General features: G+C 41.7%; 1 protein-coding gene and 1 long non-coding RNA gene across 2 annotated transcripts in view; one reads left to right on the forward strand and one right to left on the reverse strand.

The window, feature by feature from the left end:
• LOC129447319 (interferon-induced very large GTPase 1-like) overlaps positions 1-14,553 on the reverse strand; it is a 30,335-nt gene extending 15,782 nt beyond the window's left edge. The window contains exons 1-3 of the mRNA XM_073874046.1: positions 14,404-14,553; positions 13,927-14,018; positions 13,465-13,829 (exon numbers count right to left, since the gene is read on the reverse strand). Of these exons, the coding sequence (XP_073730147.1) occupies positions 13,465-13,829; positions 13,927-14,005 (444 nt within the window). The 5' untranslated portion in view covers positions 14,006-14,018; positions 14,404-14,553. The remainder of the gene's footprint in view (positions 1-13,464; positions 13,830-13,926; positions 14,019-14,403) is intronic.
• On the forward strand, positions 1,990-12,541 carry LOC129449254 (uncharacterized). Its single transcript, XR_012372528.1, has 2 exons — positions 1,990-2,839; positions 11,779-12,541. It is a non-coding gene; the product is annotated as an uncharacterized lncRNA (long non-coding RNA).
• Positions 14,554-17,980: the final 3,427 nt, after the last annotated feature.

Consider the following 17,980-nt stretch of genomic DNA (forward strand, 5'->3'; position numbering starts at 1 on the left):
TTAGGATTTTCAGTACTGGGGTCTTCACCTTAAGATAATTGGCAATTAATGAATTGCATTAACTAATCAGATTTCAAATCTGATTCAAATATTGTATAAGGGTGCACTGTACATTATCCTATTTCACAACAGCTTTCTCTCAATATATAAATACAGCCTATAATAATAATGATTTGCAAATAAAATGTGAAAAAGTGCTAAATCTCAAAATTAAATAAGATCGCTGAGCTGAGCCGTGGCAGCATCGCATTTGTTATTTATTAGGTTTAGTTATCAAAAATGTTTTTGTTATATCTTTGGGTGACGTTCTGTACATCATGGCTATAAAATGTTACGAGGAATCATTTAACAAATGTTTATACACATTGCCTTTCAATGACAAAAAAAAGAGAAAAAAATGTATCGTCAGTTTTGTCTCCGTTCATCACCTGAAAGGCACTTGTGTTCAACTTTATCAGAAAGTTGTTTCCAAAATATATTTTTATTGGATTTCAGGCAGAAATTTAAATAAAGCTCCTAATGATTGCAGGGTTCAGTAAGTTCAGTAATTATTAAATTGTTATTTTTTCAAGCATCACTGGGCCCCCCAGCCCTGCCCAGGTAAGCATGTGCATTAATGTGGCCCTAGTTGTCTGTTGTGAGGAAACTGCTTATGCTGTGCAATTAAAGCAAAATTAAACATACAGGGCCGCGTTTCCCAAAAGCACTGTAAGGCTAAGTAGATCGTTAAAACGATCGTACAAATCATCTTAGAATTACGGGCCGTTTCCCAAAAGCTTTGTAGCTTAAGTAGCACTTGAAAATCATCGTATATGTACGAGTGCTCTGGAGTAATCGTTCATTCATAAGTGCATCGTAAGACAACAGTGTTACAAGGTCACCTGCAGGACAACCAGCAAATTGCACTCCTGCAATAACGATAATGTAATGTTTTAAATGTATATTTATTTATTGGGGTTTTCTTTGTTTAAATTACTTTAATATATTTAAAATTCAAATGAGAAATCAAATTTAAGTGACTAAACATACTTTAATAAAGGAGGGAAACGTATTTGGTACAATTTTGGTAAAAGTTGGTATAGCAAATTGATAAATGGTTCCTACTAATTGCTGCTATAATTCATCTAGGCTACAGTAAAAAAAAATATTTTGAAGGGTATGGCATTTGATTAAAGAAACCAAAAAAATTTTTACGGTACAATGTAATAATCCATAATAATACATAAACATAGATAATAAACGTCAACAAATAATAATAATCTAAACTATAATATAAAATGCAAAAGGCATTTTGCAGTGGGACGAGTCCTAACTAAATACGGAAAATAATATTTCATTATGAACAATTTTAAAACATTTGAAAAGTCATTGAACAATAATAAAAAAAATATTATTAAAAATATTAGTGCACATCGGCTACAGATCATTAGCCTAAACAAGCGTCTGCTACGATTTCGAGTCATTCTATTGGTGACATTTCAGCACTTGACAAACGGATAGCGACTCTTAAGTAGCACTTAAAACCCAGGTGCAAGCGATCATTATATGTGCATCTTTGGGAAACGCACCTAAATGAACAATGTATGTTCGTTAACCTGATCCGAATCCGGTGTACCGTCTGCGGCACACTGCGTGTGTTTTGGTTGATAACATTGGGAAATACAACAACTTAAAAAAGACAAACCTAAACACATCATATATCATTAAAAAGCTGAGATTCTTGTGATTCGAACGATGTAAACCATTTTAAGATACAGTCAACACAGTCAGTGCAATCAGAGTGTTTGTCAAACAACCAACAACCAAAAAACCAGCTTACAAACAGGGTATGAAAATGAGTAAACTGACTATAACGCCTTCTTGTAGTCCAAAGATCCATAAAATTCCAACAAAAACGGTGTAGTTACACTCTGAAGGGTCCAGTTAATCCAATTCAGTGAAATATTTAGTCCACAGCACATGTATATGTCAATAAACATCCAAGGAACATAGTAGTATCATTTATAAATAGCCGACAAAGCCACCAAGTTTTCGACGCATTCGGTCGTGTAGCGTCTCTTCACTTGTAAACATTGCAGATGTGTTGATGTCAAAATGGCCGCTGAACTCTGCCCTTTTGATTGACACCTCATTTGAGCGAATAGGTGCTTCTCAGAGGTGACAACAGGCAAGAATACGCAAGGAACGCCCTTGCGCGAGGATGGGACCTTCCCCTATTTGATTGACAATAGATTGATCCTGTCGCGTCAAAGTTTGCAAATGACGGGCGTATCTGATAGCCAATAAGATTCTGAAAAGATTGACACAAAGCTTCCCTAGAAAGATTCAACCTGTAACCCGATTGGTCGTGCACAAACATACACTTGTTTGGTGCGCTCTGTGTGCGTAAATCCCAACAGTGACTAGCGGCCGTGCGCTAAAGCTGCTAACGCTGTGCTAGGAAAGCATTGAGCGTCTAAAAAGTTTTACAATGTCGAAAAGAGCAAGTAAAATAAACTTTTCACTTGAAGAAGTTGTCGAGCAGTGTACCAGGCGTGAGAGTGATTTGTTGGAGGAAGACGTTTCAGACGAAGAGAGCGTTTCCTCCGTCGACTCAGTAGCGGAAGAGATTTTTTGGATGGGGGAGACGTCACTCTCGACAAGTAAGTGCTTTATTGTATTATAAAACATATTTTACTGTTGGTACTGAGGTTTGAGTTTGGATGCGTGTTTTGTTTGGTGAGCCCCTGCATGAGTGTGTTTGTATGCGCTCATGCACAGGTATCTGTGCCCATGTTTGCATGTGTGTGTCTGTGTGTGCTTCTGCGTTACTTTATGCAAGTAAAATAGTAGTATATATGTGGCGAGGTCGCTCTACTGCTATCAATGCAAGTTCACCTACTTGCAGGGGAATTTGACTACGCCACCTGGGAACTACCCAGGAAACAAAAATGACCCCTAGGTCACACAGGTTCACTTCTCATATATAATTAAAGGCAGGCAGAGAACATGAGTATCAAAAATACAAAATTTATTAATCAGTAATAAAAAATAGAACAGTTAATTTTTCTTTAAAAGGAGTATGTTACACCTCCAATCAGTTCAATGTCGAGACAAGATGGATCGCATCACTTCAGATCTCAACAATATTCTTACTGCAAATGATGCGGTAAGTGGCAGCTGGATACAGAATAAATCAAAACAAATATAACAAAACAGGGCTGAGGTTACCCACAGGAGTGATCACCGGCGCACGTTGTCAAAGAGCACACTTCATATACACACCACACCGTGAACTTAGATTACAAATCATACACTCCAAAAAGGTGTAACACAGCAAATGTTGGGATAGTACAACCACCACCACCAGATCCTTCACCCGTGGGGACCTCAGCTCCTGAAAGAAAATTAAACACAAAATAAATATCAAAAATAATATTGGTCAGACATACACAAAATAAATCACAAAAGTCACAACACACTCCATTACACAAATATTTAAACAAGAACAAAATAAAGAAATACAATTTAAACTAACTAATAACGAATGCAAAAATCCACATACAATTATTCAGAAAAAAAGAAAAGAAAACAAAAGTTAAGCAGCAGCAGTAAGGCTACAATTGAGACCGACAAACACAGACGCTTAGCTCGAGTATGCTACGCGATTCTCCGCTCAGCAGGACGTTTTCATATAACTGAACACTTTACAGAAACCAGACAGCAGCAACAGTTCCCAGCATAATACTGTGCAACTTAGCAAAGTTTATGCAGCACACAGCGGCGGTAGAAAATGAAACTAAAGCTGAAATGTATAATCAGCCAAAGTGAAAGGGAGAATCCTACAAAATATAAACAAACATAGCCTGTATCATTGCAGATCCCAGATTACAATTAAAATTCCCCACTAATACCCTTACCTCGACTTACCACAAGCGGATAGATAAAAAGTTTTAGGTAGGCTTCAGTATCAAGCCACGGCCAAGCATGCACAGCATTCAGATCACCCACGGTTACGCTGGAATACAGGGACTACACATTACCAAAAACCCACCCTTTAATCATCCAGCCCTTTTTAAATAAACCTGACCTTGTGATACAAAAACAGCGCTCACTTACCGGAAAGGGCAGTCAACAGCTCCTCGCTAAAGCAACCGTAAAACTACATCAAGAAGAACAGGAGGGCTAGATTGTAGCAACAAAACCACTGCACGGATGGAAAGCCAAGCTGCAATATAGCGCGCAAATCGTTAGTGTTATATGTACAGTGAAGAGTTAGCAGCATGCTACGTAACAACAACAACACATACCGTAAGCCACCATCAACACAGCGACAAGGGGAGGGTCCGGACGTGACGCATACCAAGCTAAAGCCAACCAGCTCTAATATAGCCGATACTCACTGCTGATTGGTCATCACGGGTGTCACTCACCACCACTTACCTCATTCATAGTGTTATAATCCACCCCCAGCTTCTGCATCGTTGCCCCGACGATGAGTTACGCAAAAACCTGCTCTCTAACACTTCAATCCCATGGACGAAACAGAGCAACAACTGCACTACTCACGATACTAGACACAGTATCTTACCCCACTGACCGTGGGAGATGTTGTACATTAGAGTGCTGCCCGGCAGTACGCCTTCCAGTCCTCCTCACCACACTTTCCCCTGCTACCACAGAACTTACAGGAGGATCCCCAGAACTTAACAGGGGATTCAGTACTGGCTGCATGGTTACCCCTGTCCCAGAAATTCCTTCTACTTCCGGAGCTACCACAGACTCTTGAGGGGCAGGCTGGACCGTACCCGGCGGTGCTGAACCACTAGTACCCAGAGCAGTTTCAGACACCAAAACAAATAAATCACCCTCATCCAAGTCGTCCTCCCGTAGCCGCACAGGTTCCACTAATGGCACATCCTGCGGGACAGGGAAATGGCTCCTACCAATCTGTGGCTTTAATAAAGATCGGTGCACATGCTTCAATTTATCTAAATCTGTAGTAGGGGCAATGGTGTACACCACACCTCCCTCTGTGGGTGCCTTGATGACCTGATGCAACACAGAGCTCCACTGGTCATGGATTTTGTTTCGACCTCTCACGCTGTAATCGCGGAGATATACCAACTGACCCTCCTTCAGTAAAGATTCTCGTACCTGTAGATCATGCCGTGCTTTTCGGCGATTGGCTGCAACCCCCAACCGCTCACGAGCACCCTCAAAAGCCACCTGCAACCGATCCTGGTGCTCCAGGACCCACCGATGGACACTACCAGCCAGCGGTTCCTCAACCCTACCAAGCAGGAAGTCAACCGGAAGTCTAGGCTCCTGCCCGAACATCAAGTAGTAAGGGCATTCTCCTGTGGTTTGGTGAGGGGTAGTATTATACGCAAACAAAACCTGAGGGAGACAAGATGGCCAATCCCTTTTTTTCGCCACTGGTAAAGTGCGCAACAAATCGTGCAACGTCCTATTAAAACGTTCACACTGGCCGTTACCAGCCGGGTGGTATGGTGTAGTGCGCGATTTTTCCACTCCGTATAAACCACAAAGCTGCTGAATGAGAGCCGACTCGAAGTTACGGCCCTGGTCTGAATGGATGCGACTCGGTACACCTAACCTGCAAAACCATTCATTTACCAAAACCTGCGCCACCGTCTCCGCTCGTTGGTCCCTGGTGGGTACAGCCAAGGTATATTTAGTGAAAATGTCGGTCATGACCAACACATTCTCCAGACCAGAGCTCGAGGGCTCTAACACTGTGAAATCCAATGCTAGGATCTCATTTGGCCGTGCGGCCAACAGATGCCCCATGAAGGCAGCGGGGGCATGCTGAACCCCTTTGGCACACTGGCACCGCTCGCACTCCTGACACCACTGAGCAATATCCACCGACATCCCGGGCCAGTAGCACCGTTGCCACACCAACTGCGTGGTGCGCTCCACCCCCTGGTGCCCATGCAGCTGGTGCAGCTGCGTCAACACCTCAGGCTTCATGGCCGCCGGTAATAGCACCTGCAGGACCTCTTCCCCACCATCTGGGCGATACACCCGACGATAAAGCACACCCTCAATCTCCACCAGGCGGCTCCACTGCCGCAACAAGATCACCGTAGCCCTAGACAGTTTCCTACGTTCTTCAGAACTAGGTGGCAATTTACGCCTCCAGAACACCAGAATCTCTCCAATAACCAAATCGGCCTGCTGCTTAATGGACATATCACTAGTGGAATTACCGGGAAATGATACAATTTGATTTACCTGAGTCACCAATCCCTCTTGGCCAGCTTGAGGCAAGGCAGCTGGAACAGCAGCACCCAGGTACCAATCCTGCATTTCTGCTACCCCAGGGGGGTTTTGACGGGACAGAGCATCAGCATTGCGATTGCTCTTGCCTGAACTATATTTCAGCTCGAAGTCAAAAGCAGCCAACTGGGCAGCCCAACGCTGTTCCATGGCACCCAACTTGGCTGAGGTCAGGTAGCTAAGGGGGTTATTGTCAGTGTAGACTATACACTTCTGTCCTAATAGATATTCACGAAATTTTTCGGTCATGGCCCACTTGAGCGCAAGAAATTCCAGTTTCATAGAACTGTAATTAGAAGTATTGCGCTCAGTGGGCCTCAAACCTCGACTACCATAAGCGATGGGACGCACCTTACCTTGTTGTTCTTGTGAAAGAACTGCCCCCAACCCTCCATGGCTGGCATCTACCTCCAAAATAAAAGGGAGTGTAAAGTCAGCATAGGCAAGTACAGGGGCTGTTGTCAGTCTACACTTTAACTCCTCAAAGCTACTCTGGCACTCAGTAGACCACGCCTCCGAAAACTCCTGAGACTCACGCTTTGTCCGCCTTGGAGTTGCCAGCTCAGCCACCAATCTGTGGAGGGGGGCGGCCAACTTCGCAAACCCCTCCACAAATCGGCGGTAATAGCTAGCAAACCCCAAAAATGACCGCAACCCTGACACACTAGTCGGCAGCGGCCACTGAGAAACTGCCTCAATCTTACCTGGGTCTGTGGAGACCCCTTCTGACGAGATCACATGACCCAAGTACTGCACCTCTCGTCTGAAAAAGGCACACTTTGACAATTTGGCCTTCAACCCTTCCCTGCACAACCGATGTAAAACTACCTCCATTCGAGCTAAATGTTGGTCAACTGAGGAGGAAAACACAACAATATCATCAAGGTACAAAAGGAGGGACTGGCACTGTTGGTCCCCAAACAACCGTTCCATCAATCTCTGGAAGGTGCTGGGGGCGTTGCACAGCCCGAATGGCATCCGATTCCATTCAAAAAGCCCGAACGGAGTGCAGAAAGCTGTCTTTGGGCGGTCTACCTCACTTACCGGGACCTGATTGTACCCGCTGGCAAGGTCCATGGTGGAGAACCAACAGGCCCCTGCCAGCGAGTCCAACGTCTCCTCAATACGGGGCAGGGGGAAGGCATCCTTCCGTGTCTTTGAATTTAAATGACGGTAGTCCACGCACATGCGTAGACTACCGTCTTTTTTCTTAACCAAAACGATAGGTGAAGCGTAAGGACTACAGCTTTCGCGAATTATGCGAGCTTCCAACAACTGGTTAATGTGTGCCTTCACTACCTCGTACTCAGAGGGGGGAATACGCCTGTATCGCTGCCGCACAGGGACTTCATCAAACAAAGGGATCTCGTGTGAAATAAGATTGGTACATCCTAAATCCCCATCATGCAAGGAAAACACAGATGAGTACTTATGCAATAGGGTCTTTACCTTGGATTGCTCCTCCACTGACAGCACAGATAAATCGATTTCATTAATCTGCTCCTGCACCGAAGGGGACGCCTCCACTAATTGAGAACTCACCCTAGCCGAGACTTCCTGAACCTCAGTGACCCCTGGGGGTAAACTAACCACGTAAACGTGATTAATAGTGCCTATAACTGTACTAGCATACATCATTACATCCATTGTGCCTACATTAACCACAGGCACATAGGCTGTACCCCGGTCCACTTGTACCAAAGCAGGAGATGCCAACAAACCGGCTGGAAGACCAGTATCTGGTGGCTCAAAAAGTACCGTAGCACTTGAGTATTGCGCAGAGCATGTTACGGCAACCAATTTCATGGTGCCCCCTGGGATGCGACACGTCCGATGTCCCCGCACCTTAACTCGACCCCCCTGATTTGGACTTGATTGAATTTCAACGCGATGGCAATACTGTAGTGCCTGAAAAACCGAAGTGGGGGCCTGTGACACACCGGGTAAATCAAAAAGACTTGGGCCATGTTGGCCAAAGAGCTCCCGGTAGCAGCGGCTCAGGACATTCATTCCAAGAACCCCAGGAACCCGAGCACACAAACTACCTGGAGGATCTTTGACAACCAGCACTCCACAACCCAAAATTACCCGCCCACAAAGCTGTACGTCAAGTTCCAAATAACCAATGTAAGGAATTGAGAGACCGTTGGCGGCCCGAAGCTGTAACCAATGGCACGACCTAAGTTGTTCTTGACCCCTCGACCCAAAATTTGTCACGAAACAACTCTCCGTAATGGTGGACACCATAGAGCCAGTGTCCACCAGGCAAGGTACACTCACCCCACCCATACGCACGTCGAGTTGCGGACACTTTGACATGAGACGAGACATAAAATCTAAATTACCAAAAGCACCCGAGCCTGTCCTTTCCCCGACCGAGCTGTGGCTCTGCAGCTCAGCGGGAACTAGTTTTCCGACGGTTGCCTGGACTGTGACTGCCCACCCCTAGTTGATGCTGTATCTACACGTGAGGCGGGAAAATGGGAAGGCCTCCGTTCCCGATCGCAATCTCTGGCAAAATGACCAGGCTGCTGACACCTTCTACAAATAATCTGACTCAGCCTAGATGCTTGCGACCGTGCAGGGGGATTTTGAATCTGAGCCACACTTTGAGTTAATTGATTTAATTGTTGCTGCTGCTTTTTTAGCATTTCACGCAATTCACTCAATTCAGAAGTCGACGAGATATTACTATGGGTATGCTGATGTCCCTGTACCCCATACTGAATGCCATACGCAGATGGAACCGATTGACTTCGACCGCGTGACCCCCCAGGCATTCCCTCACGTTCCCAACGCATAGCTTCACTGCGAACATCCAGTAATTTAATAGTGGGTTGGCGACAGACTAATTGTTTCAGCTCACGTCGTAAAGCACCATCACTCACATGTTCCACAAATTGATCCCGCAATAAAATGTCTGCATTTGGCATACCATGGGGTGATTGAGTTTTCACCTTTTCCAGGAGATTCAACAGGGCCAGGGAGAACTCTAACAAGGTCTCCCCATCCTGTTGTTTCCTGGAAAAAAAGGACTCCTGAAGAGCCACATAAGAACTCGTGCAACCATACAACTCACGCAACGCTTGAATAATTTTGTTTGGATCCTCCCTCTCATCCCTAGGCCGATAACGAATCTCCTCTCTCGCCTCACCCTCCAAATGATCAGCCAGAAAAAATGCCTGATCAGTTGTAGAGAGATGGCGAAGTCGCATACAGGCCTCAGCCTCTTCTACCCATTCATCGATCGTAATGCCTGACCTACCATTAAATTTTGGGCACTTACGATCCCGAGGGACAAAGACAAATCGATCCGTCGCTGATGCACCCGCACCAGTGAGTGGGGGATCTCCGGTGGCTGGAATTGGTACATTAGAGGGGCCAGGCAGAGCACTCGCCACTGGTTCCTGTCGCAATCTTTCATTATCTGCCCTTAACTGGGCTACTAATTCTCTCAACTCACGCAATTCATCATCCATATTGGTAAAACGCACAAGCACTCACCACTAACGATGAAAAGACAAGACCCAGTGGGGATGCTCCTCACATTAACTCACAAAATAGAATACTGCTGCCTGGTTTCTGTAAAAGAAAGAGAAAAAAAAGACAGACACACAAAATACCAATACTAACCACAAAATGATACTCACGTCTCTGCACTACACAATAGAGACCCTGCCGAGACTACGCCAAATGTGGCGAGGTCGCTCTACTGCTATCAATGCAAGTTCACCTACTTGCAGGGGAATTTGACTACGCCACCTGGGAACTACCCAGGAAACAAAAATGACCCCTAGGTCACACAGGTTCACTTCTCATATATAATTAAAGGCAGGCAGAGAACATGAGTATCAAAAATACAAAATGTATTAATCAGTAATAAAAAATAGAACAGTTAATTTTTCTTTAAAAGGAGTATGTTACACCTCCAATCAGTTCAATGTCGAGACAAGATGGATCGCATCACTTCAGATCTCAACAATATTCTTACTGCAAATGATGCGGTAAGTGGCAGCTGGATACAGAATAAATCAAAACAAATATAACAAAACAGGGCTGAGGTTACCCACAGGAGTGATCACCGGCGCACGTTGTCAAAGAGCACACTTCATATACACACCACACCGTGAACTTAGATTACAAATCATACACTCCAAAAAGGTGTAACACAGCAAATGTTGGGATAGTACAACCACCACCACCAGATCCTTCACCCGTGGGGACCTCAGCTCCTGAAAGAAAATTAAACACAAAATAAATATCAAAAATAATATTGGTCAGACATACACAAAATAAATCACAAAAGTCACAACACACTCCATTACACAAATATTTAAACAAGAACAAAATAAAGAAATACAATTTAAACTAACTAATAACGAATGCAAAAATCCACATACAATTATTCAGAAAAAAAGAAAAGAAAACAAAAGTTAAGCAGCAGCAGTAAGGCTACAATTGAGACCGACAACACAGACGCTTAGCTCGAGTATGCTACGCGATTCTCCGCTCAGCAGGACGTTTTCATATAACTGAACACTTTACAGAAACCAGACAGCAGCAACAGTTCCCAGCATAATACTGTGCAACTTAGCAAAGTTTATGCAGCACACAGCGGCGGTAGAAAATGAAACTAAAGCTGAAATGTATAATCAGCCAAAGTGAAAGGGAGAATCCTACAAAATATAAACAAACATAGCCTGTATCATTGCAGATCCCAGATTTCAATTAAAATTCCCCACTAATACCCTTACCTCGACTTACCACAAGCAGATAGATAAAAAGTTTTAGGTAGGCTTCAGTATCAAGCCACGGCCAAGCATGCACAGCATTCAGATCACCCACGGTTACGCTGGAATACAGGGACTACACATTACCAAAAACCCACCCTTTAATCATCCAGCCCTTTTTAAATAAACCTGACCTTGTGATACAAAAACAGCGCTCACTTACCGGAAAGGGCAGTCAACAGCTCCTCGCTAAAGCAACCGTAAAACTACATCAAGAAGAACAGGAGGGCTAGATTGTAGCAACAAAACCACTGCACGGATGGAAAGCCAAGCTGCAATATAGCGCGCAAATCGTTAGTGTTATATGTACAGTGAAGAGTTAGCAGCATGCTACGTAACAACAACAACACATACCGTAAGCCACCATCAACACAGCGACAAGGGGAGGGTCCGGACGTGACGCATACCAAGCTAAAGCCAACCAGCTCTAATATAGCCGATACTCATTGCTGATTGGTCATCACGGGTGTCACTCACCACCACTTACCTCATTCATGCCGTTACATATAGATTATAAGTAAGTGCTCTATTATAAAACATATTTTACTGTTGGTACTGAGGTTTGAGTTTGGATGCGTGTTTTGTTTGGTGAGCCCCTGCACGAGTGTGTATGCGCTCATGCACAGGTATTAGTGCCCGTATTTGCGTGTGTGTCTTTGTGTGCTGCTGCGTTACTTTATGCAAGTAAAATAGTAGAATATAGATTATAAGTAAGTGCTTTATTGTATTATGAAACATTTTACTGTTGGTACTGAGGTTTGAGTGTGGATGCGTGTTTTGTTAGGTGGGCTCTTGCAAGAGTGTGTTTGTATGCGCTCATGCACAGGTATTTGTGCCCGTATTTGCGCGTGTGTGTGTGTTCCTGTGCTTCTACGTTACTTTATGCAAGTAAAATAGTAGAATATAGATTATAAATGAAAAAAATATGTGACTCAATGTTGTTGTATCTGTCTTACAGGTGCATGCTGGAGTGGACCTTTCCAATGCCCTAATCAGCTATTATAAACTGATCCACAAAACCCAGAATTGGTATAAGACCTTTTTTATCATTTCTAAGACATTGCCACTGTGAATGCCTTACTGATTTACAAGCATATCACAAAAGGTAAAGGGGAGGTGCCAATGCACCAGAAGGCATTTAGGGAGACACTAGTGAGTAGCTGGCAGCGGTTGCTGACATACCCGCTCCATCGCCCACTTCACACAGAGCACATCACAAGCCTTTGCATATTAGTGGAGACGGCACCACAGTTCGTCTAAGGTGCAGGCACTGCCATGCAAAGACTACTGTAAAATGTTCTTCATGTGATGAGCCTTTGTGCTTTTTGCCAAGCCGTGATTGTAATAACGAGTGGCATGTTGCCAATAACCTGTAATATTGTAAAATTTCTAAATAGTTTTTTATATACATTTATATATTTAGATTGTGGTTTTTCTAATATTAAAAGTATTTTATTACTATAGAACTTGTTTTGTATCTTTATTTTTACAAGTATAGTTTCAAGAATATAGTTTTTTTCAACACTATAAAGTGTTTATGCTTCATTTACTATGTGTCAGCAATTATTGACAGTGAATTTGGACATGAAATAGAGTAGCTCTAAGTGTAAACTTTCATTAGAGCCCAAACATATGATTGTACATTGAAGCATTCAAGAAAAACAGCATTTTATGTCAATGGTTACAAAGGGCCATTTGGTGTCTCCAAGTGCCCTTTATAGAAGGCCGCCTAGACATAAACTTGGATAAACATGTGAAAAAGACACATTTTCTAAGATATTGTAATCAAATTTGCTTGGTAAAGCTTTGTAAGGCTTCATGCTATGATCCCAATGTGTTTTCCAGCTAATAGCTCCCCATTATTAGTCCTCTGCAGGCAACTGTTTACAAAAAAAAAGTAGGCGGAATATTTTTTTCCTCTCTTTCAGTGTGTTTAAAATTCTATTACTTTATAACAGTAAGACCTGCAGTGATTCTGACTGTATAGAAACAAACCTCAGAGTCTCACCTTTCAAAAGACATCAAAACCATGCATATACTCCAAATACTTCAAGAACAGTATGCAATTTACTTTGGGTATGTTTTTTTTAGGCGTTTTTGCAAAATATAGCAGGATTGCAAAGTTAAGTAGCTTGTAGAAAGCGCTTTTAAGTGCTAAGTTCAATCGTTATTGGGAAACCCAGCCCTGGCCTTGTGATTAGGCAACTTTACTATCTGTGTGTTACCATGACAAAGTTAAACCACTGTCATTAGGTAATTTTAAGAATGTTGTGTTTTTTGTTGTTTTTAATGTAAAATGTATGTATTTTTTATTTTTGTTTTTCTCAATGTGTATGAAGATTATTATCAATAATGTTATAAGTTATTTTAGTAAAATCTGTCCTCTTACCATTCTTGGTGCTTGTGTCTTTGATTGTGCTCCCTGTTGTGATCCTGCTTTTTCCACCATTCCTGCTGCTCCTAATCCAGACGTTCTTCCTGCTTTTACTGCTGGTCTTGGTGCATTCGATACTACTGATAATTTAGGAATATTTACCACCCACTGTACTGCTCTTCCTATTAGACTTATTGCCCATTGTAGCTTATCTATAGCCCATTTTAGCAATCGTAAAATGGCTACACCTGCTGCTGCTGCTGCTCTTCCTGCAACATTTACTACTACTGCGACAGCTGCTGTTATTACTGCTATCGTTAGTGTTGCTTGCTTCCAAGTTGTTGCTGACAAGGGTAACTGCAAAGTTTCTGCTCCTGCCACTGTAATGACGGAAAGAATAAGAGCGTTAGGAAAAACAAACACTGTAAAATACTAATACTGTTATAGAGCATATTGGACATGTCTGTATAATCTTACTCGTGTTGTTTAAGTATGATGAATATGATGACTCAGATCTTCTCATATTTACATTGGTGCACATCTCCATAGCTGTCATCTGCTTAAATAACCTAGAATTGTTCAAATTAAATACATCGGACAGTGAGGATGGAGGGTAGATTATTAGGTCAGGTGCAAATTTTTACATTAGGGGCTGTCAGTGTACATTTTAGCATACTAAATATTTGAAAGTTCTCAAATTCAAATCTACAAACTCTCACATTTTGCTACGGATTTACCTTGCTTTTACCTTCCTATTCTAACCTTCAGCACAATCAGCTAAACCATCACCAACTTTTGAAAAAACACTTTGAGCATTTTTTACAATATAACACTGTTTCTGTGTAATAAAGACACAACTTTTCTCTCCTCTTTCTACTCTTTTGAAATTACACTTTGCTCTTCCACATTTAAATAAAAGTGTTAAATAAACAGATACATGTAATTGAGTCAAACCTGTGAGCGATTCCGGTTTCCACACACCAAAGTTCTCTGTCTATTTTTTAAAATGTAGTCACACTCTGTTCTTTGGTTTTTATCTGTTCTGGTGTGCTTTTTGTAGTCATACATATGTCAGCCAATCAGAAAGAAACTATTGCTGAGATTTCCAGGTAATCACATGACATTTAGGAAACTGCAGTTGATGCTTTGAAAGATAATTTGTTTAGGAGTCATGTTCTTTGTGCTGATCATAGAACATATTACTCTTCAATGGAATCTGTTTTTCATACATTGTTATTTTAATGATATATGACAGCAGTGAGAGGGTAAGGAATATATAGTAATGACAATGAACCTTCAGCTTAAAAACAGCACCACGCCTTAAATGTTGACAAAAGTTAAAGTATTTTTAAAATTTAACAATAGGCCTACACATAATAATCTACCACAGACAATCTAACTCTATAGTTTGTCTTTTGGTTGACCATATTACAAATCTAAGGCAGTGGATAATAAAATTACACAAAAAAAATCCTTGTTGCACTTAAATGTGCAAAAAAATAACTTTCTTGACTACTGAGGAATTGCTATATATTAAAATAAAAGTTGAATTAGCTTAAAGGCCTTTTCACACAGCCATTCTGTAAAATACATGGGAAAGGCATCCTGGATTTTTCCGGAATCGTTACATTTTTTGTTCATTCACACTGCCATGATTACCCGGCATCTGATGATCCCGGAAAGACCAGTGACCTGTTGAAAGTCCCGTCCTCTCTTCTACGCAGCGTCTGAAGTTTGCAAATTATTTATTATTCCTCTCTCCAGAAATCACTAGCGTGCATTTTTGTTTATGATATGACTATAAAGGAGCGCGTGAACGCACAGTTCTATGCTGGTGAATGATCTCAGCTTCAGAGTGGATATTTGACGAGCTCCCTGATCTCTGCTTTAATACAGTTTTCAGACATTTCTCATCGTGATTGTTTATATGCATTTAACACTCTGGGGTCGACTGCGGCGCGGGCGCCGCAAGCTCTTTATTTTTCATTTACTCCGCAAAGAGACTTAGATAACTCTGCTGATTTTGGACATACAGATATGATTTATACATCATTTAAAACGTTAAAGTGTCTTTTTTTCTGCCCACTCCCAATAAAAACAGAATGTTGTGCTTTTTGCAAAATTAAGAAAATAAACATGATGCGCATTTTGTTCTCTCTCCCTGAGTGTCCTTTCTCAAACGCGTCAGAAAAATAAACTGTAACTTAACGAATACATGTCATAGAAACAAAAGATAAATGTCTACATAATGCTTGGAATGTCAGCTTTTAAATTATGTAAGTGAGATCGAAAACATATATTGTCATTCGTATAAGACTGTATAAGAAGGAGGACAAGTCCCGTCTCTCTCTTGTTACCTGATTATCTGTAATGAGATGAGATCACCACACCCCCGCGCCATTGAAGTGAACGAGCAGAAAAATCCATGTGCATAACTCGTGCCTCCTGCAGTCAATGGATACGCAATTCACAATCCAGTCTCTCCATTCCTTGTTGTTTCATCCGAATGCACCAAACACGACATCTAAATCCTTATTTACTTGTGTATGTGTGTCAGTATCTCCAGACGCGAGTGTTTTCTTTGTTCTTCCGTCAAACATTTCACGCGAGGGGAACATGCATAAACAAACACACGAGTCAGGAAACTCGACGCGGTTTTTGGTATTCTTATAAAATACGCAATTGCAAACAATACAATCCTTATTTAGTTGCATCTAAGCGTGTATCTCCGCACAGCAAGTTTGTTAAACACAGGATCACTCGCGTGTGCACACATACTGCTTTCATAATCAACACGTGAGGGAGTAATGGCGGCGGCTGTAAACAAACATTGATACGTTTTTCCACGCTTGTCCCTTGTTGTGTTTCTACTATAATGATAACAAAAACACAAATAAGAGTCCAGACAACGATAGGCAGTTTTATTTTGAGCTGTTTACTGCACAAAAGTAAAACTCTCGTTGGCCAACCAAACACTACCCTGTGTTCATTTTTACGATGGCCTAAACAGTACCTTTACTATGATTACTATGGTTTTTAAAGGTATACTTGTGAAATTAATAGAAAATATTTCTATATATATATACACACATTATATATATAATTTTTTGTTATAAATTCCCAAGTAAACCTTATCATGGTTTTACTACAGAGAATGTTACATTCCTGTTGAACATCCCAACAAGGCTCATTATGTGGCTCATTATGCAACTCTTTTGTTCCTCAGCTGTCAATCTCTGATTATTCAGGAGCTATCCCACCTCCACGCATACAGCCTTTCCCAGGAAAAAGTGTCTTAGAAATTGTAAATCAATGTATTGCTTTATGTGAACGAGTAGGCAGAATGATTTTCACATCATTTTGTAGAAAAAACTCTAGACTACTAGATCCTGTTTTGAAAAGTCTTGGGAAAACATGTTTAGAATTAGTTTTGTGGACTTATAACAGTGACTTAAAATTTTTGCTTTTTCAAAAACCACGCATAAACATTTTTGTCTCAAAAATACAAAAATGTACATACATGTTGATCATATAATATTGTAGCCCAGTTTGTGCTGAACGCAGTGTTATGAGATTGTTGCCATTTATATGTTTTTAAGCAACTGAAAAAAGCACAAATGTCAGTGCATGTCAAAACTTCCCCAGGGCCCTAAAAACCCCTTAGACCCCAGAGGGTTAAAACCCGCATTTTGAGGAGCTGAACGATATATCTTGTTGGGATGACGCGTGGGTATTTTCGTTTATTATAGCTCAAATGAGCACATGACGCGATATTCTTTTATGCTGCTGAATGATCTCCGTTTCAACGCAGTAAGTGACGAGCTAACTTACCTGATATCTGCTTCAGTCCAGTTTGCTGATATTTCACGTCGTGAATATTGTAAATCCCTCATTTTAAAGAGCTGAACCAACTTCATGTTGCCATGACACACGCATCCTGACTACGGCACGTGCGTCATTGTTTATGCGTCTCATTTATAATTTCCTGATAACTGCTTCAATCTAGTTTGCAACATTTCTCGTGGTGAATGTTTATATGCATGTTATCTCTCGTTTTAAAGAGCTGAACCATAACTTTTGTTGTGATGACATGCGCGTCCTCACTACGACACGCCCATTACGGCATTCTTTCGGCTTTTTGTTCACACAGAGGGTTTTCCGTATATCTGACTAGGTCCTCTTTCCGGCAACAATCCCAGAAGATCAACTGGACGAGTTTGTGTTCACACAGACGCTTGTCTGGCAATTTTATGGGTTTTTTCTGGGACCAAAGGTCTGTGTGAATGGGGTTTAAGTTATTTCAGTTTTTCTCGGTTGCTTAAACACATTTCTTAAAACTATGCCTCATATTCTCAAAACAGTAAACAGACATCCATAACATCTCACCCAATTCTCCAAACATCATATTTTCAAGTCAAAATGAAGCTCTACACTCAAAACCATTCACTCTTCCTGAAAAACCAAAGTTTTCCCTCAGACATCACACACAAGCTTTCAAAAACACACACACTACAACATAGTGTTAAACACT

Source organism: Misgurnus anguillicaudatus, chromosome 12 (assembly GCF_027580225.2).
Source record: "Misgurnus anguillicaudatus chromosome 12, ASM2758022v2, whole genome shotgun sequence".
Classification (NCBI taxonomy): domain Eukaryota; kingdom Metazoa; phylum Chordata; class Actinopteri; order Cypriniformes; family Cobitidae; genus Misgurnus; species Misgurnus anguillicaudatus.